We start from the raw sequence: 24988 nt of genomic DNA, 5'->3' as shown, positions 1-24988 counted from the left end.
TATGATTAAATGAATTTAATTTTTTCCTAAACATGGCGATAGCCGGTTATTCCACCCTAAGTCTTTAAGTCTTTTATGAATATTTTGAAAATATTGATCAGTTCACAAATTTTATAGGAAAAATATCGATAATTTAATGTTAAAATAAATTGAATTTCAAAGGTAAATTAGTACAGTGAAAAGACATTTTGTTTTATAAAATTCTTTACGTAAATGTAAAATCACTCTGAATAAAAAAATATATATTAGTTTAGTATAAGTGCAATATGAAAAAAAAATATTTTCTTTAATATCATATTAATAATCATATTATAACTTTAATATCATAATATCATTTTATTTGATATAGCAAATTCTGTAAAAACTGAATATAGGGTGGAGTCTACACTTATGAATGTTATTGAACAACTTGCAAAAATCTTAAGTAATTACATTAAACAAATTTTGAAAATTCAAAAAAATTGTTAATCGCATCATAAACTAATAGTTTTATGACTTTTCGAAATATGGTTTACGTAAGATCTTAAGATTTTTGCACGCTATCCATAAGTGTATACTCCACCCTATACTTTTCATTTGGACTCAAAAAATAACCAAAATTCTCTGATCGATTTTAAAGTTCATTGATTGATTTAAAAAGAGACTTGTTTTCTTTTATTATTTTGTTTTTTTTTTTTTAAAATATTTTTTCAAGTTTAGGGCAGAATCACATTGACAGTAAAATGCTCACCATATTTCGTTAATTTACGCATTTTCATTGCAATTCTTACGCAAATTCTCGATTACCGTATTACCTTATCTCATACTCGGTGGCACTAGGTGAAAAAAATATCAGAACATTGAAGAAATAAAACGAAAATTCGATAAACGGTGAGAAAAAAATGTAAGAGATATTAATCATACAGTTTTTTTTTACTCACTGTTTATCGCATTTTCATTTTATTTCTTCAATTTTCTTATAGTATTATTTTCACCTAGTGCCACCGAGTATGAGATAAGGTATAATACAATAATGGAAAATTTTTGTAAGAATTGCAATGAAAATGTGTAAAATAAAGAAATACGGTGAGGCTACGGCGAGTACTTTATTGTCAATGTGATTCTGCCTTTAATGATAATAGCAATTTCAAAATACTCCAAATCCTAAAATTAAATATTTTCCTATTTTTTTATGACAGCTTAGGTTTTTTCTATTAATCTTTTATAATTTTCCTCCGTTGTTTTCGCATTGAAATGTAAATAATTTTATTTTAAGCAACCTTTTAAGGCATAACTAAAAGAATTTGTAGAGTTTTGAGAAAAAAAATCAATATTTTGAGGCAAAATATAATCTATTAGGGCAATCTTCCATTCAGAAAATGCCATTATTACACTTAAAATGTCTTTGGATTTGACTTTGATTTTTCGCAAATACGACACACGAATTCAAGAACATTCTTCTACTAATAATTTTAGGAAAAACTTATTCTTACTACCGTGACTTATATAGCAAATATCGGTTCGGAAATTTTGAAATTACAGAAAATCTTTTCAATACAAACTTTCTGAGATTAAATTGGATTCCAAAAGTGCACAACATTTTATATCCAATTCTGTAATAATCAAGAAAAAATCTCAAAATGCAACTTAAATCGCTGAAGTGTGATTTTCTTTTCACAAACCAAGTGAATAGTAGAGGAAAATGGCCTAATGTTGAATGCATCAGTCTTTGAATACTTATTTAATAAATCATAAGTATTTAATAAATTAAGTAAATCTTATTTACTAAAACAAAAAATCTATTTTAATAATAACCGAAGTTAATAGAAACAGATTTTTTTGTTTGGCGTTTCCCTTTTAATTGGTGCTTTTAGAGGGCACATTGGACTGGCCATTTGCGCTTTTCTTACTTTAAAAAAAAAACTATCTTTTTGCTTTATCTTTAAACTTTCATGCAGATTTAGAAAAAAAAGTTTTAAAAAATTTCCATAAAAATGTTTCTTTTTCCGTTCCAAAATATAAAATATTTTTTTTTCATATTCTTTTTATCATGAAATTGTATCATATTTCAGCCAGCTTGCAATTTTGGCCACTTTTTTTGTTCAACAAATTTTTATGAATTTTTAGTTTTTGCATACTCTAAGAGATTATACAGTGTAAAAAAACAAAAAAAATGTTGCTTCGACGGACGAGATGACGTGAAAAATACTTTGAAAGAATTCCGGAAGGGCAAGGGCCTATGGAAATTAAGGTAGCCGAAATATTACATAAAGTTATTTCTATATTTTTATTCATTTTAAAATGTATTAAGAATGATTTTAGAGAAAACAAAGACGATAAATTATCTACAAGATTGTTATAGCAACACTCCTGAAAAAAGAAGTAACAAAAAAAATCAAATTTGTATTAAAAATTATTAAATTTCAAACTTTAGCCTTTGGCGCTTACATCCAACTATGCAGAAATTTGGCACAGTTACCCTATGCTTTATTGGAATTAATCGAGAACAAATAAGTTTTTTTCTTTAAGTCTTTATTTTTTTACTGTGCGTTTACAAATTGAGTTAACAGAGTTAACATATACAAAAATTGTACCTTTAGAAAAAAACTTGATCTTAATTTTGTATTTAATTCATATGAATCTCTCAAAATTGCAAAAGTACCTAAATGCTAATGGAAATTTCCAAATTTTAGAAATGTATTGTAATTTGCAGCATTTGAGAGAAATCATTTTGGTCTTACTTATTCCAAAGTTTAGCAATTTCAAGATCAAAGTTATCTCTTCGACGACCAAATTGGTAACGATCCTAAAATAGGTTTTAAATTAAAAATATATTACAAGGGAGGTCATCGAGTCATCAAATTCTGATTGGCTTCATATTAAGAACATAGACGGGGATGGGCATCATAAGGATTGTGTCATACTCAAAAAGTGCTAAATTTTTTTTCCTTTAAGAAAAGCGACCAGAATGATTGCATGCAAAACTGTATATGATAAAGATAGTCCTAGAACCAGCAGATGCAGCAGTGGCGCAGCGGGCAAGCGGACGGTGTTTATAACGCAAAGGTCTCGAGCTCGATTCTTGCTTAGCGCCGTTTTTATTGTTTATTTTTTTTTATTCCTATTATTTTTTTAAATCAGATATACATTTATTTATCGTTTTTTAATCACTGACCGTTTTTTTATCATTAATATAGCAATATTTTCTTTGCACTGTAATATACTCCTAATATGAATGTTTAACTAAAGTAGCGTATTAAATGCTCTTTTACGCGTCGACAATTTCTTTAATTAACTTGCAAATAATCTAGTCGGTGGAGCATCTGATATGGTTTTCTGATTCATTTGGTTAGAGGTCACGAAATAACACTCATTTCGTAGTTCCACGAACTCATAATTTTTTTAAAATGTGATTTTAATTTAGGTGGCGAAAAAGGGCTTACTGGCGAAAAAGTACTGACTCTACCCTATCTTGATTTTGTGCAGATTATTGACTATAATAATTTTCTATCCTTTGTAGATACATAAATTTTTTGATATATTATTTTGCAAGACACATTGCTTAGGCAAATGATTTAAAAAATAAATAAAAATAACGCTATGTATTGTATATCTAGGACAAATAAGACCATAATGAGGATGAATTCTTAGTTTCTATTCCTTTAAAAAAAATTAAAATCAGCAAACGCGTAAAAGAGCATTTAATACGCTACTTTAGTTAAACATTCATATTAGGAGTATATTACAGTGCAAAGAAAATATTGCTATATTAATGATAAAAAAACGGTCAGTGATTAAAAAACGATAAATAAATGTATATCTGATTTAAAAAAATAATAGGAATAAAAAAAAATAAACAATAAAAACGGCGCTAAGCAAGAATCGAACTCGAGACCTTTGCGTTATAAACACCGTCCGCTTGCCCGCTGCGCCACTGCTGCATCTGCTGGTTCTAGGACTATCTTTATCATATACAGTTTTGCATGCAATCATTCTGGTCGCTTTTCTTAAAGGAAAAAAAATTTAGCACTTTTTGAGTATGACACAATCCTTATGATGCCCATCCCCGTCTATGTTCTTAATATGAAGCCAATCAGAATTTGATGACTCGATGACCTCCCTTGTTAGAATATTTAATACGGAATTTTCACATTATGTATATGCCAATGTTATTTCCTCTTTCAACTGATAACTCATATCATGATAACACCATTCAAATGATCATCCATTCAGTGGTTCTGGGTCCCACGTATCAAACTCAGAAGCCCTTTTACATTTGGCACCGGACAAGAGCTCCCAAGATCACAATTACAACACCACTGACAACCTTGAAGCCCTTAGATGTACCCCTGCGTGGTGATCAGCGTCCACCGGCTGAAGATGATGAGGAAGTGCAGGAGTTTTATCCACTTGGTGGAATTTGGCCCAGCACTACAAGTCCCTTCTATCAGACAGACTATCGAGGTGTTTTGAGGATCATTTTTTGAGGGCTTGTCTCCCCTTGACTTTCACATTCTCCCGAAAATCCCAATTTGGACAAAGCCATTGAGAGACTTGGCCACCAATATTTGACCCGTAGATGCCACCTAGACCTATATTAGTAGAATCCTCTGAAAAAAGCCTTCCTTAATGATGTGACATTTTGTCTTATTGGTCAATTCTCAATTTCACAAAGAAATGTTACATCATCAGCTAATATTGCTGGTAATTTCACACAGGACAGACGGTTCAATTAGTATTTATTCTCTTAACTCATCCTCATCTCATTGGGTGTGTGTTTATTTCCCAGCTTCCCATACAAGATCTGTCTTTCTTTAACTCATGCGGACAATGTGGAAATGATGAGCTTGGGGGATTGGGAAAAAACAAGTGAAGCCTTTCCTTTTTCTCTAATCCAAACACTGTATTGGACTCTTGTGTTTTTTTCTGCTGTATTTGTTGCTTTGGAGCCAGAGAGAGTGAATCTGTTTGACTATTTATAGCGCACAGACCTCTGCAGCGTGTACATCCATGTGAACACAGTTCCTGTTACCCAGCCACGGGGAATCTGCTGATCGGTCGCGAAAATAGATTGTATGCATCGTCAACATGTGGCCTGTCGGAACCTGAGCGATACTGTATTGTCTCTCATCTCAAAGAGTTCAAGTGCTTCCTCTGCGACACGCGACCCCATACAGAAAATGATCCAAAGACCAATCATCGAATTGGTCAGATCATCTACAAGAATCAGCCAGGGTGAGTCTAGAGTTTCTCTATTGCTAAATAATTAAACCTATGATAGTCCATGGTGATCTTTTATATTCCTGCATAAATTCGTGATCTTAAAAAACGTGCTCGACATTCTAGGAAGTCTTATAATTTCAAGGGGTAACTCATATTGAGAAACCCTCGTCAATTGTCCGAGAAACGCTTCGTGAAACCCGAGAAACCCACATTTTGCATCGCGAAACCCGAGAAACCCACTCTTTGCATCGCGAAACCCGAGAAACCCACATTTTGCATCGCGAAACCCAAGAAACCCACATTTTGCATCGTGAAACCCGAGAAACCCAATTTCTGCATCGCGAAACCCGAGAAACACAATTTCTGCATCGCGAAACCCGAGAAACCCAATTTCTGCATCGCGAAACCCGAGAAACCCACTCTTTGCATCGGGAAACCCGAGAAACCCACATTTTGCATCGAGAAACCCACTTTTTGCATCGCGAAACCCGAGAAACCTACTCTTTGCATCGCGAAACCCGAGAAACCCACTCTTTGCATCGCGAAACCCGAGAAACCCAATTTCTGCATCGCGAAACCCGAGAAACCCAATTTCTGCATTGCGAAACCCTAGAAATCCACTCTTTGCATCGTGAAACCCGAGAAACCCACTTATTGCATCGCGAAACCCGAGAAACCCGATTTCTGCATCGCGAAACCCGAGAAACCCAATTTCTGTATCGCGAAACCCGAGAAACCCAATTTCTGCATCGCGAAACCCGAGAAACCCAATTTCTGCATCGCGAAACCGGAGAAATCCAATTTCTGCATCGCGAAACCCAATTTCTGCATCGTGAAACCCGAGAAACCAGAAACCCTTGTCAGAAAAAATGTAAATGAGTTACCCCTTGTAGAATTTTAAGTTCTAAGTTAGTTCAAAATGCTATCGGTGATGTATCGTTCATCTGATTTTGCGAAGATTGAATTCATTCAAGAAATCCTAAAATTCTCGGATACTCTAAATTTAGAGCAGTTCTCTATTAAATATACTTCGTATCCTCAATATTCCAAATCATGATAAATTATGTACTTTATCGATAACTTTGTTTTCATACTATTCTAGGTAGATCTTACTAGTAGTTTTAGTAATTTTTTTTACAATATATTAATCTCTCTTACAGTTTTTCTATATTTTGATTCGAAACTATCGCATTTATGACTCAATTTTAATAAAAGTTAAGGTGAATTGAAAATTTCGTCCCCTGAAAAGTTGCGAAAAATTACGATAAATGCTAATTTAACTGCGACTTTTGAAACCGGGCATAAGGGGGCTTTCCTCTAGAAGATCACCCTGGGATAAACCGGGGTGGACCTTTTTGATGTTGTTCACGGTTGAACCGGGGCAGATCTCCAGTTTTTTTTTTGATTTCCCAAAGTCCAAATTTTATCCAAAATTGAAGAGTGAAACATTACACTCTTTATAGTTGCAATTGTACACTGAGAAAAAAGAGGGTGCGATTAACTTTTTTTCCTCATAACTTTAACACTTTTTAAGTGTAAAAATATATCAACATTTTTTTATGTTAATTTTACTCCTTTTTTAGGGTAAAATTAACATGAAAAAGGGTAACTTTAACACAGGGTAATATTTACACCGATTTCGGATCAATACTTCAGGGTAAAATTAACATTTCCGAAATGTTATTTTTATTTTTTCGGATTTCTCTCAGTGTATATGCAAGGCTTGCATGAATTATAACCTAAAACCGAAAAATTGCATATAAGATCACAATTCACAACAATATTTTCAAAAATTGTCATTGTCAGATTTTACGTATACTCAAGAATGGATTATTGGACAACTTATACATATATGCAAAGTTCATATTTCCAATTTGATTTTTTTAGGTTAGATTCAATATAACCCGATATTTAACCCTTTAACGACGAGACACTTTTTACGGACTGAAAGTCAACATAATCACTGTTACATAATCTGATAGAAACATAATCAATGATAAGTCTTACATCTAACCTTGAAAAGTCCAACAGAGTCTGATTCGGTGTATTTTGTGCTTCTATAAACAATAGGGACAAAAATAGCTCAAAAATTTAAGTAATTTTTCTGACAATACCAATGAATAATATTTTTCGCTTTAATGAAAAATATTACGTATGAGTATTGTAGTTTTTATTGCCAAAAGAGTTTTGCTTAAAAAAAATTGGAAGTATAAAAAATAGATAAAATCAATTATGAATTTGAGAATTTAAAAATTCGCCATTTTTGAGCTTAAATATTTACTACAAAGCAAATAGCTAGAGACTTGCAAAAAATATTCTAGATCCCTTCAACCATTTACTTTACAATTATGTACAGACATTAGAAAAAAATAACTTTAGGTAGTCAGGAAAAATTATTTTTTTTTATGGGACACCGGTGTTCCAATCGTCCTTAAAGGGTTAAAATCGCGTCTTGGTTAAATAAAGCGACTCCAATAGGGATAAGTGGTTGAAAATGGTGATGATGATGACCATGGTTAAATACGAAAATATCGCCTATTAATCGAAATTGCACTAATACCGAAAATTTTATATTGAACCATAGAAAAAATAATGTAATTTATTTATTTTGAGAAAAAAAAACATTTTTGGTCAGTAAGTTAACGAATTTTTGTTTGTAAAAAAAATCAAATTGGTTAACAAAAATAATTCAAAATGGTCAGTAGTCAGTATAAAATTAAAGTGGTTAATAATAACTCCGGCACATCTGTTAGATTGGTTAAATTTCATGAAATCAAAATTCGCGTCCCTTTCCTTCTTATAAAATTCGCATAAGTCTGCCCCACGCTTTCGGACTTTAAATTAGACTGGACGAGATTTAATTTGGTGTGATGTTCAAAAGAAGAAGAAGAACGCAAAGTAGTAGGAGAGACAGCAGAGACATAATGCTAAGCTTTTAAGTAAGAAAGGGATGTGAATTTTGTTTTTATAAAATTTTCCTAATCTAAAAGGTTAACCGGAGCCATAAATTCTTAATTTTCCCTTAGTCAATAGTTTTTCACTATACTTACTAATTTTTTTTCTTATTGCTCAGGCATACCTTTTTCACCAGAAAAAAAATCATAATGGCTCCGGCACACCTTTTAGATCAAGAAAATTTCATGTAGTCGAATTTAGGATCCATTTCTTTCTCACATGTTTTGCATATGTCTATCTCATTCTCTCGCACTCTTCTTCTTCTCTTAAACATCACTCCAAATTCAACTTAGCTCAATCGAATTTGGTATGCGAAAGAATGAGATAGTCATATGCAAAACATGGGAGAAAGAAAGGGATGTGAATTTTGATTTCATGAAATCTTACCGATCTAAAAGGTGTGCCGTAGCCATAAAGCTTAATATTCATATAATACTCACATCCCTTTCTTTCTTGAAAGCTTTGCATATGTCTATCCTATGCATATGTCTTTCGCACTCTTCTTCTTCTTCTTTTGAACATCACACCAAATTAAATTTAGTTCAGTCCAATTTTGAGAATGAGATTTGAGATTAGATTTATGCAAATCTTTTGAGAGAGAAAGGAACGTCAATTTTGATTTCATGAAATTATACGGAGCTAAAATATGTGTCAAAGGGCATCATTGGCCATTTTTGCCAAAATACTGGCCATTGTGCTGAAGCCGTTTATCGGTTAGAATAGAATTTCTTTTTATTATAAGGAGTTCAGCATTCCACAAAGATTCCTTTATGTAATTTTTATTATAGCAACATGATGCACTTGGCACAATTGTACAATATATCTCGCCATTTCAACTAAAATTTCTTGATTCTCTAATTCCATGATGAAGATCATAGGGGTTATTGAGGAAGTGCAATTAGTAATATCTCTTGTTTGCATTGTTTTTTTTTTTGCTGTGGTATATCCACCCACAGAACGCTGGAGCAATCTTGGTGGCAGTCGGAGAATGGCAAGGAAAACGTGACGATTCAATTGGACCTGGAGGCAGAATTCCACTTTACACATTTGATCATCGTGTTTGCCACATTTCGACCGGCTGCCATGCTCATAGAGCGCTCCTATGACTTTGGAAAGTCATGGCATGTATACAGATATTTTGCACACAATTGCCCAGAATCATTTCCCCATGTTAAGGAATTCTCCAAAAATATCACCGATGTCATTTGTGACTCGAGATATTCGGGTGTCGAACCGTCAAAGAATGGCGAGTTGATCTATCGTGTTCTACCGCCAAATATGAACATTGAGAATCCCTATGCTGATCACATTCAAAATATGCTCAAGATGACCAATCTGAGGATCAATTTTACGCGACTTCATACCCTTGGTGACACTCATTTGGATGATCGTCAAGAGATTCAGGAAAAGTACTACTATGCCATATCTAACATGGTTGTCCGAGGATCATGCTCCTGCTACGGGCATGCTTCGAGGTGTTTGCCCTTGGATGGAGTGGTCAATAAGTACGATATGGTTCACGGACGATGTGAGTGTACGCACAATACGAAAGGACTCAATTGTGAGGAATGTGAGGACTTCTACAATGACCTTCCGTGGAATCCTGCTCTGGGCAAGCAAACTAATGCCTGCAAAAGTAAGAAGTTTCTGATTTTCGAGAAATTAGACTAAATGATAAATACTTTAATATTCCTACAGAATGTAATTGCAACAATCACGCCTCCAGTTGCCATTTCGATCAAGCCGTCTATGAACATTCCGGACGCGTTAGTGGAGGAGTTTGTGACAATTGTCAGCATCATACTCAAGGGCAGCATTGCGAAGAATGTATCCCATTCTTCTATCGTGATCCTTTGGAGGACATTCAGAGTCCCTATGTTTGCAAACGTAAGAGTCATTAATATTACGTAAAAATTACCCCTGATTTCCGAAACATTTTCGAAAGAATTAAATAAAAAAAAGCTTCTCCTATTTGTGCTAAAATAAGAATTACGGTATTTTTTCCCTTGTAATTTCAGCTTGCGACTGTGATCCTCATGGAGCCATTGACGATGGTATTTGTGATTCTGTGAGTGATCCCGAGTACAATATTGAAGCTGGAGCTTGTCACTGTAAGGCCAATGTCAAGGGACGACGTTGCGATACGTGCAAAGATGGCTTTTGGAATTTGAACGAGCACAATCCACTGGGATGTGAAAATTGCACCTGCAATACCCTGGGTACCATCAATAATTCCGGCTGCAATGTGTACACCGGCGAGTGCACGTGCAAGCGTCTGGTGGTCGGAAAAGACTGCAATGAGTGCATGCCTGAGAGCTATGGCCTTTCGGACAGCCACGATGGCTGTTCTCCGTGCAATTGTGACCTTGGAGGGGCTTTGGATAACAACTGCGACGTGCAGACGGGTCAGTGTAGGTGTAGACCTAACATGACTGGTCGAAGATGTGAACATCCCAAGCAGAATCACTACAGGCCAAATCTGGAGACAGTCTATGAGGCAGAAGATGCCTTGTGCATAGGATTTTCAAGCTATGGGGTAAGTAGGCAGATGATTTTCGTTTTTTTTTTTTTCAAGCTACCTTATTGACTTGTCCTTATTGGGGCAGGGGGGGCAGCTGCCCCCCCATAGAAGCGTCAAAAAAATTCAAAAACAAGTGAAAAGTAAAAAAAAAACATATTTATTCAGCAAAAAAATTAGTTTGACTAGTAAAAAAATCCAAATCTTTCCAAAACTGGGCCTAATTTTTCAATTCATAAAGATCGAGACTTTCATGAAAATTCTATTGCTTTTAAAGTTGTAAATTTAGTAACTTCTCAAATTTTATGTTTTACTGCTCATTTGTAGAGGGTCAATACAAAAATTAACTTATAAAAACTCAAAAACTATTTAAAAGCCCAATGGGGGGGGGGGGGCAAGACAAGGCTCTTGTCCGTACTGTACTACATTCAAGAATTAAAAAAAGTGTAAAAATGGGCAAATATTTCGTAACCATTTTTGCTTTCTTTTTCTATCAGTAATAAATTTGTTCAGTAGGGTGGAATCACCAGTTCTCTCCAGTGCCCCACTTCTCGCCACTTACATTGAAATCGCTATTTTTCGCAATTTATGAAATAAATGAGTCGCAATTTTTTTGTATTGTTTCTGCTTCTACGCATAGAATCGAAAAATAATAATTATTCGTTTTGGATTCACGATTTTGATCACTTTTTAGAGCAATATTTTAAGCAAGTGCATCGAATCCAACATCTCTTACCAAATGTACTAAGTGTCGTCAAATTTTCATCAGGCCAAAAATACCTATTTGGGTAAATAATTTGTCTATTGAATATTTAATTGCACTTGTGGAATACATAAAATTTGTATTTAGTCAATTAATATTTCATTTTATATTATTTTTTGTATAAAAATGAGGCATGGCGAGAAGTGGTAATATTCTGGAATTGATTTTACCACCTGTCGCCATATCTTTTCAATAGGCGACGCTAACTTCACTTCGTACATTCTCAGTTGTCAAATCTGCATTGTTTACTTTCTGCAAAAGCCCCATAATTTGATTTCTCAAATAAAAGTGAAGAAAAATCATTTAAAGAGAGTAATAATAAAGTGATCACAAGGAAAGAGAAATGATGAATGTATTCTTTTCATAGCATTGCCTAAAATAACCGAGTGTCTTGTCTTTTCAAGTGGGTGGCGAGAAGTGGTTACAAATTTTACAAAACTGGCGAAAAGTGGTAAAAAGTGGCGACGAAATGGTTATTTTTGCATTATTAATAAAAATCAGTTTTTTAAGTAGTCCAGCGTTATGTTCTAGGATTATTGTTTTCACGTATCTAGAGCCAATACATCTAAGTAACTTTGTGTCAAATTTGACTTATCTTGTAACAAGGATTCAAAAGTTATGATTAAATGAATTTAATTTTTTCCTAAACATGGCGATAGCCGGTTATTCCACCCTAATATATTTTTCGAAAAGAAGGAAGTTGTCACGTAATCTTTTCACATATTTAAAGGATATTTAAGAATTTTTAACTTTGAACTTTGATCTGTTGAGGGGCTATGCGGGTCAAAAAGCCTGAAAGTAGCATATTTTCTAACTTTTTTTATCATCATAATAAAAATTTTATTTAATTCAAACTCCTAGGCATATAAAATTATAACATTTAAACTTTTTTTTTTTACATTTTTATTAAAAATATAAAAATTCGGCCGTTAGGACCTGATTGTCGGAAACGTTTATTAAAAAAAAAAACTTACTTTTCGTTAGTAACGATTACATAGAGTAGATTCATCTGACCCTAAAAACCGTTTTTTTTTTCCTGTTAGCAGATGAGTTAAACCCTTACTTGAACTTGAGGACTTTTGAAAGAAAGATTAAATTGGGTTTTTGGGAAAATTTAATACATAAATATGATTTTCGGCGTATTTTTGTTTCGTCTTGCAAAATAAATTGTTATCAAAGCAACAAAAAATCCATGGTTCAAGTTAGTTTAACTCATAGTGTAATAGGAAATAATTTTTTTTATGTTAGATTAATCCACACTGAGTTATCGTGACTTCCGAAAAGTTTTTCTCAAAAAGACGTTTCCAAAAATTAGGTGCCAAGTTCCAAGGAGTCGATGGCTTGGTCGATGGATAAGATTTCTTGAAATAAATTCATCCGAAATCCAAAAACTAAATAGGTGTGATTAGAAGGAATCACACCTAATATTTCCTGTTAGCTAATGAGTCGAACCAGTCCTTGATCATCAGCATCATTGTCATTTTCAACAGCATATCCCTTATTGAAGTTGCGTCCTTGAACGAATGGCATTTTTGAAGTATTTTACATCATGTTTCGTTTTATAGAATAAGTTATGATCAAGTAAACATAAAATCCTTCGTTCGAGGACTAGTTTAATTCATAACCTAACAGTGCTCAAGCTCAATGGCTGAATTTTGATTTTTTTTAAATTAAAATGCAGAAAATATAGTTTAAATCTTCTTTTTATACCTAAAAACTTGAATTATTTTTTTTTATTATGCTGGAAAAGAAATTTGGAAAAAAAATATTCTGATTAGTCTTAAGTAAATTTTCGTTAAATAAAAATGTCAAAGCTGGAAATTTTCAGAAGCATATCATTAATTCTCTAAAGACTGATAGTCCTTTTTGCCTTGAAGGGTTTCACAAAACGAAATGTTAAGACCAATATTCCATATTAAGTTTAAAAAAATATAAGCTCCAAAACACTATTTAATCTTTTTGTATATGCTTATTATTATCAGATATGAATAAAGATAGATGTAATAGTAAAAATGCACTGTGTTCTACGGATCGGAAGGGGCTTTATCAGATGTTTCACGGGTAGTTGATTGTAGATTAAATATGAACTAACGGAATGCATCCTTGCTGTAGTTATTTGGTAAAAAGTTGCGAATAATTTCTAAAAATTAATTTTATTTTTTACCAATAATATGGGAGACAATGCACTGGTCCGAGGAACACTGATGATCTTTCTTTTAAAGCGGTTTCAGACTAGAGGTTTAGCCCAGTTTCCGACGGCCTCAAAATCCTAAATAACAGCCAATTTTATTGCTTTTTAGAATTCAATAGATCATTTGACCTTAAGAATCCAATTCTAACTCAATTTTCTTCCAAAAAATCTTGATTGATGAAGAATTAAAGCAGTTAAGTCATATAACTTAAGTCTCATGTCTGAAGCCCGTATAACCAATACCTACAAATTGGGCATAGGCTAATCTCTCATGAAAAGTAGGACCAGTTTGTATATATAGATACCTTTGATCTCATTTTATTTTTTATGCTTTTTTTTAAATAAAAATTATGTGCCCCCCCCCCGCCAACAAAATTTGAGACTTGCCCCCTTGCTCCGAGTGTCTCTCAATTGATTTAAAATTTAATGTTTACGTTTTTATCTGGTACGTTTTAGAATTGCACAATAGTATTGTGGGAAAATGGCTACGTGAGAGTTCCTGAAAGATCAGACATAACTTTCGTGGTGGATGATATTTCAACCACGACCAACTACAATGTTATCATTCGGTACAGCACTCAAACGCCTGGAGATTGGGAAGTTGGCACAATCACGGTGATTCGACCAGATGAATATGATCCCGAAGGGCCATGTGCTGAAACACATCCTTCCTACGAAACCCGTCGACCCTTCCGTCTTCCTGAACATCAGACGGCAGTTCAGGGTCTAAGGGATGTTTGTCTGGAAGTAGGGAAGACTTATCGTTTCAAAATTCACTTTGAGAGACATAATGTGATTGATGATAATCCTGCAGCACAGATCCTCGTAGATTCGGTGAGATGAAAGCTTTTTGAGGGTTAATTAATCAAATTTGTTAATTTTCCAATGGAACTTTATATAGCTTATTCTTGTGCCTGTGATTGATGTCGAGAGGTTGTCTCCTGGAGAGATCCGTGACAAGGCAGAAAGATGCAAAACATTCTACAATGTCAATTATGATACCACAGTTCCAGAAGATTGTCGAATTATTAGTACAATTGTTCACAATGGAGCCAAACGTAAGTGAAATGAATAACTCCTCCACACATTCTTATCAAAATGTTATCGACAATTGGAATGTAATCTTTGGAGGCACTTTGGTCAACATTTTCATTTGTCAGTGATGAAATTTGTTGCTTTTTGTGCCCTTTTTCTCCTCTTTTCACTGGGACAATGTGAAGAAGACTGTAAAAGCGATCTTTCCAATTAAGTTCTGAGCATAATCTCAAAGTTGTGATTTTTCTTTTATCATTTTTTCAGCATGTAATTGTAATCCAACGGGGTCGATGAGCAAGCAATGTAACGATGAACTTGGTGGATTTTGTCAGTGCAAGAAGAATGTTGTTGGAAGGCAGTGTGACAGGTGCGCCCCAGGAAAGTACGGTTTCAGTCCCGAAGGATGCAAAGCATGTGATTGCAATAGCATTGGATCTAGGGACAATGATTGTGATCTGATAACTGGACAGTGTAACTGCGTACCCAATGCCTATGGCCGGGAATGTGATCAATGCCTTCCTGGATTCTGGAACTTCCCCAACTGCGAAATGTGCCAGTGCAATGGACATGCTCACACCTGTGACTCAGCCACGGGACAGTGTCAGAATTGTCAGGACTTTACCACTGGCTACAATTGCGACACCTGCGTTGAGGGCTACTACGGAAATCCACTGCTGGGCAGTGAAATTGGATGCCGACCATGTCGCTGTCCAGGGACTCAAGCATCTGGCGAATCTCATGCTTATGGCTGTACACTCGATCCCCGGACAAATGATATGATCTGCCACTGCAAGGAAGGCTACACAGGACCAAAATGTGATGCCTGTGCAGACAATTACTACAAAAACAACGAGACGAAGGGGATGTGTTTGCCATGCGACTGCAGTAACAACATCGATCCCAGAGTTCCTGGAAACTGTGATCCCAACACAGGACGCTGTCTCAATTGTCTCCATAATACAGCTGGACCAAAGTGCGAGCACTGCGAGGATGGATACTTTGGAGATGCTCTTCTACAGCAATGCACACGTAAGATTACTTTTTTTTCTATGATTTTCCTGACGCGAAATATTATTTATTCATTCGCTGAGAGAAATCCGAAAAAGTTAAAATAACATTTCGGAAATGTTTATATTATGCTTTTAAGGTATATTAGGGGTAAAAATTACCCATTTCCATGTTAATTTTACCCTTGAAAAGGTGTAAAATTAACATTAAAAAATGTTGATATATTTTTACACCTAAAAAGTGTTAAAGTTATGAGAAAAAAAGTTAATCGCACCCCCATTTTTTCTCAGTATTGAAATTTTTTTTATGTATACTTCTACAATTCCTCTTCGTTTTTATTTTTTTATTTTTAGTCTAGGGTAAAGTGTATAATTTGGAATTGGTGTTACAAGTTGGACAATTCGCCGGTACAAGTTGGACATGGCCTTTTTCTTGATAAATACAATACAAAATTTGTTTTGAAGCACAAGGAATCAAATTATAAAACTAAAGCATTAAAAATATAAAAATAAAAATGAAGTACTAAATTTATCAAGACAAAAAGCCCTGTCCAAATTATACCATTGTCCAACTTGTACCACTGTCCAACTTGTACCACTTTACCCTAATTATTTTTTTTTATTGTAAAATTGAACAACTTCTTCAGGCTTTTTATCATTTTTTACCCTATATATTTTTTATCATAAAATATTTTTTGCTAGTTTTTTGGCAATGAAAATTGTATCGAAAATTTTTCACTGGATGTGGATCTGCCAAGAGACGAATAAATGCTTCTAAAATCCTTAAACCTTTAAGGATGATTGGAACACCGGTGTCCCATAAAGAAAATAATTTTTTCTGACTACCTAAATTTATTTCTTTCCTTATGTTTGTACATAATTGCAAAGCAGAAGGTTGAACGAATCTAGGATATTTTTTGCCAGTCTCCAGTTATCTGCTAGGGTAAATTAAGCTAATTCAAAACCTGCTCCAAATGGAATTTTTTCGCTACTCTAAATAGAAACGTCACTGTTTTCATGATAAATACAGCACTAAATTATTATAATTATACATTTTCTATACCACAGTTTCATTATTTAGTTAATTTTGCTCCAAATAAAGCGAAAATCTATTCATATTCACAAATTTTAATATGTTAATTTTTCTGAAAAATTAAAAGTGTACCTTTTCACCATTGAATTTTTCATAGATCGACCATGTTTTCCAATGAAAAACACAATGAGGTGACTATTGTTTATTCGTGTTGTTTAATATTTATGTCATATTTCTGGCTAATTTTAGTTAAATTAAGTGCTAATCTTTAAACGGTACGTTAAGTTTTCAAATGAAATAATTACCTATTTCGTGAACAAAAAGGATTTTTCTGAAGTGTCTGCGAATGCTTCAATAGGAAACCCCGGAAATATGATTTTTTTTGGAGAGATTTTCTTATTGTATTAGATGAAAAAGGAGAAAAGACCAGGAATAAGAACAAATCCTGCACTCAGGAGCAACTCAACAAGGTTTTGGAAGCCTTTCATCGTGGTTTCACTTGTACACTGTTTGTTTCCAATTAGAAACTTTTCCTTTTCCCCATTTGAATTAATTTATTTCCAATAGAAGCATTTTACACTCGCGTATTTTTCTTGTATTTAAGAAGTTTTCAAATTATATCTAAAGAATTTTTACTAAACAGTAACATTCTAGAAGAGTTAAGGAGCAAATTTAAGTAATTCTCTTCAGAAAAAATATGAACTTAATATGTATTGAATCTTCTGTCAAAGTTAAAGCGTCTGGAAATGGTTTTGAATTAGGACATTTTTACCCTATATACTAAAATTTAAGCTTAAAAATAGCGAATTTTTAAATTCACACATTGAAAAATGATTTTAATTATTTTTTATACTTCTAATTTTTTCTAAGCAAAAACCCTTTTGGGAATAAAAACTATATTACTCATACGTAATATTTTTCATTAGATTGTCAGAAAAATTACTTAAAGTTTCGGGCTACTTTTGTCCCTATCGCACGTAGAGGTAAAAAATGCACCGAATCAGACTCTGTTGAACTTTCCAAAGTTAGATGTAAAACGTTTCACAAATTTTGTTTATCGATTTAATTTTTATTATTGATTTTCGGTCCGTAAAAAGTGTCTCGTCGTTAAAGGGTTAATCCGAGATAGTATCTTCAGACCTAAGGCTTAGTTTTCTGCCCTCTAAACAGACTTCCGGCTAAAGCCGAGAGACGGCTTAGTGGGAAACTGATGGGAATGTAGCCTAATTATTATTTTAATTATAATTACGTAGGTCTGTATAGCACATTAGGGCCCAAATAAACTCAGACTGATCCTTGAGAATATTTAGCCTGTAAAATTTGGCAGTAAAGGAATTTTGTGCAAAACACCTCTAGTCGATGATCCTAAGCCTTCAAGTGTATGACAGTTTGGGATAAATATTGCCAAATATTGATAGGGGACTCTCCGGTAGTGGCCAGTGGATTTGAAGTCACTTCACAAAGAAAACACTTCTTCAATCTTCCCCAGAGCTTTCGGCCTGGATGTGGACCTTCTTCAGTGGTCGACTAAATTATGTTTTTTGTACTTTATGAGGATCGTTATTTTGTGTGGGATTGAACAATATCATCACTTTCAGATTATCAATTGGGAAGGTTCTTTCAGGAAATTGTTTTCACTGATTTTCAACTTTTGAGCAATTTTCTTAGGTACGGATATGATGTGATTTGGTGCATTAACAGAAAGCAAGATCGCGCAGCCAATTTTTGGATGATAATTTTCTATAGATATCATAGTTTAAGAAACTGGAGAGAGTCCGTTGGGATCAAGTGGAGTACATGTTTAAAACTTGATTTGAACATGTTCATACATGTTCACATGTGTTTCTCAAATATGTAAACTATTTTGTTTTTCGTACTATATTAGTAATGAAGTATTGGGATAGTCCAAAAACATATTTTAATTGGAAGGTCTTATGTTAAATACACGAGGAGATGTAGCCAATAATAAGAAATCTACTTTTGTGCAACATTTTACTAATGGGTTAATTTAAAGGACTTAAAAAATAAAGAAAAATATTTCACTATTGTTTTTACTTAGTTTAAATTTAAAGTCCTATTATCAAAATATATTAGTTTCGACAAAATCCTAAGCAGTTGTAAAAATACCATTTTGGCCGGCTTTTTGGCGATTCGACACACTCAGCCTTCTAAAGTTGTTGCGGCCTAAAAAGTCAGAAAAAGTGATTTTTTCAGACACCCAATTTTTGACCCTCTCTTCCTTAACCCTTTAACTCTTTCGTCTCTTTTGGGACTCTGAGTACCCAAAGCAGCATATGAATTTTTTGTGAAAAACAATGTTTTTAAATTACTCAGAACCGATAAAAATTCTATTCTTGTGGATGATTACAAACTATAAGGATGTCCAAATGTGAGATATTTTTTGTAGGACCTCAATTAATTCCTGAGCTTAGATATTTTTAATTAAAAAATGGTGAAATTGGCTTGCAGCATATGCTGCGGTCCGGAAAGAGTTAAGGACGAGAAGCTTTCCGCTGAGCGAAATTCAACGAAATCAAGTTTTCCTCGATATTTTAGCCTAAATAAGAGATTTACGGTTAAAAAGAAATTTTCCCATCCCTAGGAGTCCTGGAAAACTATGGGTCATATATGACCCAATCGTCCTTAAAGGTAAAAAGCACAAAATTTTCCAGACGACTAGTTTACTCGTTTGCTCTGTTATTTTTTAAAAGATAAATAACTTGAATATATTTGTAATAATAAAAAAAATATTTAGAGTACGAGTAAAAATTAAAACGATCAAAAATTAATTTTAAAAAATCTCATTCAATTTTTGATCTCAAAGACTCTTGAACACTTGTACACGAAAACAATAATTTTTATGAAAAAATGCATTATTGTTTACTTAATTTTTAATTTTTATGATATTCATCGAAACAAATTTCGCATACTGGTAAGGTAACACAGAGATAAATGTCGCATGCCTTACAAATACAATTGGTCTTATAATCCTTTTTTTCTGATAGTACCATGTGCACTTCAGTTTTCTTCGAAACATGTTTGATGGTAATGGGTAGGTGCAATGTTGCTTGTCTCTGGGAATTTAAGACGTACAGTTGCACATTGCTGTGGATCTGGGAGTTTTTCCGGAGTTGATGCGTTTTCGATGAAGACTTCAAAGTCCACTTCATTCACGTCTTGTTCCAAATATATTATGTCGCTTTCGTTCAGGACAAGATTGTCGGCATCATCGCTATCTTCCGGGCATAATATGTGGATGATTTCGGGTTCATTGATCATGAAATTTTTTTTTCCGTTTTTGAAGTCATCTACAAGAGTAAAAAGTTATGAATTTACAACATATACGCAGAAGTATCTTATAAATTATCAAAATATTACCTTCTTCAATCAGTATTGCACTGGGAAATCTCAGCTAATTAATATTATCACACAATATCACACGAATAATTAACTATTTTGCGCACACATAAACAAAATCATGAAACATTCTAACCACAAATCTTCGAAAATCCAATAGAGACAAATTCGGTATTTTTTTTACCTTTAGGGACGATTGGGTCATATATGACCCATGAAAATTATGAAGCTTTCCTGAAAATACCAATAATCTATAATTTTTACTTTGTTGAGAAATATTATGTATAGTTATTATAGTTTTTAGTCATAAGAGGTTTTTGCTTAAAAAAAATTAGAAATATTAAAAATATTAAAATTCAAGCACCAACGTGAAAATTTGAAAATTCGTTATTTTTGAGCTCAAATATTTTTTAGATTTTTTATATAGCAAATAGCTGGAAATTTGCAAAAATATCCTAGATTCCTACATCTTTCTACTTCGTGATTATGTACAAATATTAGAAAGAAATAACTTCAGGTAGTCAGGAAAAATTATTTTCTCTATGTCTATGGGTCACTCACGGGTGACCCAGTCGTCCTTAAAGGGTTAAAGGGTTAAACCGTTAAGATAAATACTAAATGGAGTAATTTTCTTTAGCCTGTCATTGTGACTTGTTGGGCACGGACAACACAATTCAGTTCTGCAATCGTACGACTGGACAGTGTCCTTGTCTGAAGAATGTTGTAGGATTGAGGTGCGATAGGTGCACTGAAAATCACTGGAAGATCGCTAAAGGAGAAGGTTGCGAACCCTGCGGATGCGACAAGAAAGGCTCATACAGAGATCAGTGTAATCCCTATGATGGCCAGTGTGAGTGCCGTCAGGGACGTGGCGGACGTCAATGTGATCAATGCGAGACCAATTATTGGGGAAATCCCAATCACGAATGCTACGGTTAGTGATTTTTCCCTTCAATATCAAAGGGTGTCATAATAAATGACTACAAATCGCTTTTCAGAGTGCAAATGCGACTTCTATGGATCAGCAACTCAACAATGCGATCGTGAGACTGGAAAGTGCGAATGTATTAAAGGGATTGGCGGCTATAAATGCAATGAATGCGATAGAGGCTATCTTGGACAGGCTCCTTACTGTTCACCATGTGGGGAGTGTTTCGACAATTGGGATCTCATTCTATCATCTCTGAAGAGTAAGATCAAAAATAAGAATTTGCATTAAAGAAAAGAAAAACTCATTATCGATTTTCCCTCACAGATGAAACCCTGCGCGTGATCGACGAGGCTAGGAATATCAAGACGGTAGGTGCTACAGGTGCATACACCAAAGAATTTGACGCTATGGGCAAGAAGTTAGAGAAGATCCGCCAATTGCTGGACAATACAACAATCAGTGGACAGGATATTGAGAATTTAGAATCTGAGGTGCTTAACTTGCGGAAATCTCTCAATAGTGCTTTGGAAAATATCAAAAGGACTGAAAACTATCTCGAAGACTTGGATTCCAATATCAATTTGGCCAATGTAGAACTCCTGGATTTGCACAATCGCACTGAAAACATCAAAAATCTCGCTGGAGATCTCAAGAGGAATGCCACGCAATTGCAGGAAGCCAATGTCGATGGAGCACTCAATCTAACTCGTGAAGCATATCAGAGAGTGAGACGATTGGAAGAGAAGGAACTGGAAACACAAGAATTGATTGAAAATGCAGCTAGACAGTGCAAGCGAACGGAGATTTTGGTCAATAGGACTGCAGATGAGGTTCATAGGCTTTCCAGCAGCAATGCTGATGCCTTGGCCGAGTATGAGGGTGTCTTGCAGGATCTCAATGAGAGACTGCCTGAACTCAATGAATTGATGTGTGGCAGTCGAGGAAGTCCATGCGATGATCTCTGCGGTGGAGCAGGATGTGGATTTTGTGGAGGATTGTCGTGTGAAAAGGGAGCTCTGACAAAAGCCGAGAAGGCCCTCAATTACGCCAAAGATACTGAAAAAACTCTTCGGGAAAAAGATGAACAAGCTGAGGAATTGATTCGATCGGTGAGTTTATTTAAAAGAAAAAAAAATCTTTAAGATTTGCAATTTGATTGATTATTTTTGTTTTAGCTGTCTCAAGCCAAAACGAATGCTTCGGAAGCCTGGAGACGAGCCAATCGAGTATTTAACGAAAGTGAATTGTACTACAACGAAACAGATGATTATATCAACGTGGCCAGGAGCTACATCACCAATCTCACGGATGTTATTAACAGCAATACAGCACTGCCAAGTGAAATTGAGACGATCGCTGATGAGGTAAGTTACAGAGACTTCATTCTTGGACTTCTATCTAGAACTTAGAATCCCTTTGGGAATATTTAATATAATCGATTAGAATGGCAATACTGAAAGAGATATCCAGCTTATGTTATTTGGTATTTGACTTACACAGAATAATCACTGAGAGAAATCCGAAAAAGTTAAAATAACATTACGGAAATGTTAATTTTACCTTGCAGTATTTATCCGAAAACGGTGTAAATATTACCCTTTTTAGGTGTATTATGGGTTAAAGTTACCCTTCTTCCATGTTGATTTTACCCTTAAAAGGTGTAAAATTAACATTAAAAAAATGTTGATATATTTTTACACCCAAAAAGTGTTAAAGTTATGACGAAAAAAAGTTAATCGCAGCCTCTTTTTTTTCTCAGTGCGTTGGAAAGAAGGGCAACAAAACACGCGTTTTAACGGTTACTGAATTTAAATTCTTAACCTTCTTTACATTAATTTTTTACAACCCAGCGAGCACCAAATGCTAAGCGATTTCAATTCAGCAAAAAAAGAAATATTTTTTCAGCTGAGTTCTGCTAACCTTGAAGTGACACTATCGATCGCAGCGGCAATTAGTCAAAGTCATTCTTTTTCCCCAATCGAGTGAGAGACTTTAATGAATTTGGTTTTTGTCTTTGCTGAGGTTGCCGGGATTGAGTAGAAGCTAAATTTAAATTAAACCCTTTCCATTATTACAATTTCATGATTCTTACAATAACCACATTTGACATTGAAAAATAAAGCAAAAAAAAATCAAAATTCGCAAAAATGTTAAAGAATGCTCGTAAATGTTCGTAAACACACAAAAAAAATGCTCGTAAAATTTTATCATTTGTTCGTAAATTTTTTTTTGTCTGACGAACATTTTACGAACAAATGACAAAATTTTACGAACATTTTTTGTGTTTACAAACATTTACGAATAAATGTTTGTAAAAGTACAAAAAATGCTCGTCAAGTGATCATGTTACAAACAACGTTTGTGAAAAAAGTACAAACTTTTACGAACTCATTTGTGGGTTATACGATTAACGAGCATTTCGTAAGTTCCCCATAGGAATTCACAAACATTTACAAACATTTTTACAAAATATTAGCTGAAATTCTTTACAATGTCAGCTTTTGGGGTCCTAGGTGAAATCCGACCTCGTCATATCGGGCCAAATTTTGGATGTACACGTTTTGACACTCATAGATCACGAGTCCGTCCGTCGTATAACCACTTCTGGCGAGAGCACGGAAAGAGATATCGACAAGCGGTTTTCGGCATAGGTTAAAATGTCGATGGGTGGCTAGAAGTAGGTGAAGTCAGATCCACCATCCACCCCCTCTTCCGCCATTTTGGAATACCCCCAAATTTCATTTTCTCAATAACTCCGCCCCTATGGCATCGATCGATCTCAAATTTTAGTATGTTATAGCTGGGCCTAAAAGCTTCCGATCAGTACCAAACTTAAGGTATCCCGACCCCCCAGACCCAAGCTAGAAGGGGTTATATATTAAGTTATTAGTTATTATTATTATTATTATTATTATTATTATTATTAATAATAAAATGAGTGCTATTGAGAAAAGTTCTCTTGAAAGCACAAAGAGTTATAAATGGTTTAAGATAAGGTTAGCGTCCACCGCCGTCTTAGTGTTGGTGACCAACCTCCAGAGCCAAACGGTGGAAATGCTCCTTCGTAGGTTGTATAAGCCATCTGAGCAAAACAAAAATCAAAAAGTATGTACTGTACAAAATTGAAAGTAAAAAGAGAGAAAAAAACGAAAGAAAAGTAGTCAAGACGACATGAAGGATCGAATGAGCCGCTGACTCTTCTCTCTGGGTAGCTCATTCCAGAGAGTCACCCCCATGACAAAGAGTGAGCAATGAAGAATGCGGCTCCCCGACCTGGGGACGATGAGACAGGAAGACCTGGTAGACGAGCCCGGCTGCAGTAGCTCAGCCAGATAACCAGGCTGACCGCATTGAAGCACTCGACATAAAAAATCGACTGCTCGTGACTGCAGGAAGAGTGGGAAAGATTGCCCCAATACTACAGTATGATAATGAGAGACATGGTCGTAAGGACGAAGTGAAAAAATGAAACGAATGCAATTATTAAAAGTTACGGTCAGTCGCCGAAGCGAGGCTTTATCTCACGAGAAAAATAACTCAGCGCCATAGGAAAAAAGAGGAAGAAGCAGGGCACGAACTAAAAGTAGCCGAATATCCTGAGGCATGAAGAATTGATGTCCTCTAAGTGTATAGAGGGAAAAGTTCACTCTCCTACTGATGTAGGAGATATGATCGTCCCAGGCCAAAGAATCGTTGAAAATGACTCCAAGATTTTTAGCCTTATGGACGTAAGGGATAATTTCACCATTGAGATTAAGAGGACTAGGAGAAGGACGGGATCTCCCACACGAGATGATCAAAGCTTGGGACTTTTTAGGGTTCAAGAGCAGTTCATTAGAACTAGCCCAGCAACTTACTGAGCTTAGGAGGCAATTTGCCTCAGAGAAACAGACGTCCGGAGCATTATTATTGCCAAAACAATAAATTTGCAAGTCATCTGCATAGAAGTGACATTTATGATTCCCGAGGGTATTGGCAAGATCATTAATATAAAGG

At 34.6% G+C, this 24988-nt stretch overlaps 1 protein-coding gene across 2 annotated transcripts in view; it reads left to right on the top strand.

The window, feature by feature from the left end:
- The window catches only part of LOC129807878 (laminin subunit beta-1), a 54504-nt gene that overhangs the window by 11185 nt on the left and 18331 nt on the right, over positions 1-24988 (top strand). For both annotated transcript variants that reach the window (XM_055857486.1, XM_055857479.1), the window contains exons 4-14: positions 4962-5214; positions 9114-9793; positions 9856-10044; positions 10176-10693; positions 14086-14463; positions 14531-14687; positions 14929-15693; positions 20699-20995; positions 21060-21251; positions 21317-22101; positions 22168-22356. In XM_055857486.1, coding sequence (XP_055713461.1) covers positions 4962-5214; positions 9114-9793; positions 9856-10044; positions 10176-10693; positions 14086-14463; positions 14531-14687; positions 14929-15693; positions 20699-20995; positions 21060-21251; positions 21317-22101; positions 22168-22356 — 4403 coding nt within the window. The remainder of the gene's footprint in view (positions 1-4961; positions 5215-9113; positions 9794-9855; positions 10045-10175; positions 10694-14085; positions 14464-14530; positions 14688-14928; positions 15694-20698; positions 20996-21059; positions 21252-21316; positions 22102-22167; positions 22357-24988) is intronic.

Source organism: Phlebotomus papatasi, chromosome 1 (genome assembly GCF_024763615.1).
Source record: "Phlebotomus papatasi isolate M1 chromosome 1, Ppap_2.1, whole genome shotgun sequence".
Taxonomy (NCBI): Eukaryota; Metazoa; Arthropoda; class Insecta; order Diptera; family Psychodidae; genus Phlebotomus; species Phlebotomus papatasi.
Note: the sequence above shows the minus strand (reverse complement) of the source record. Positions and strands in the feature narration are given on the sequence as shown.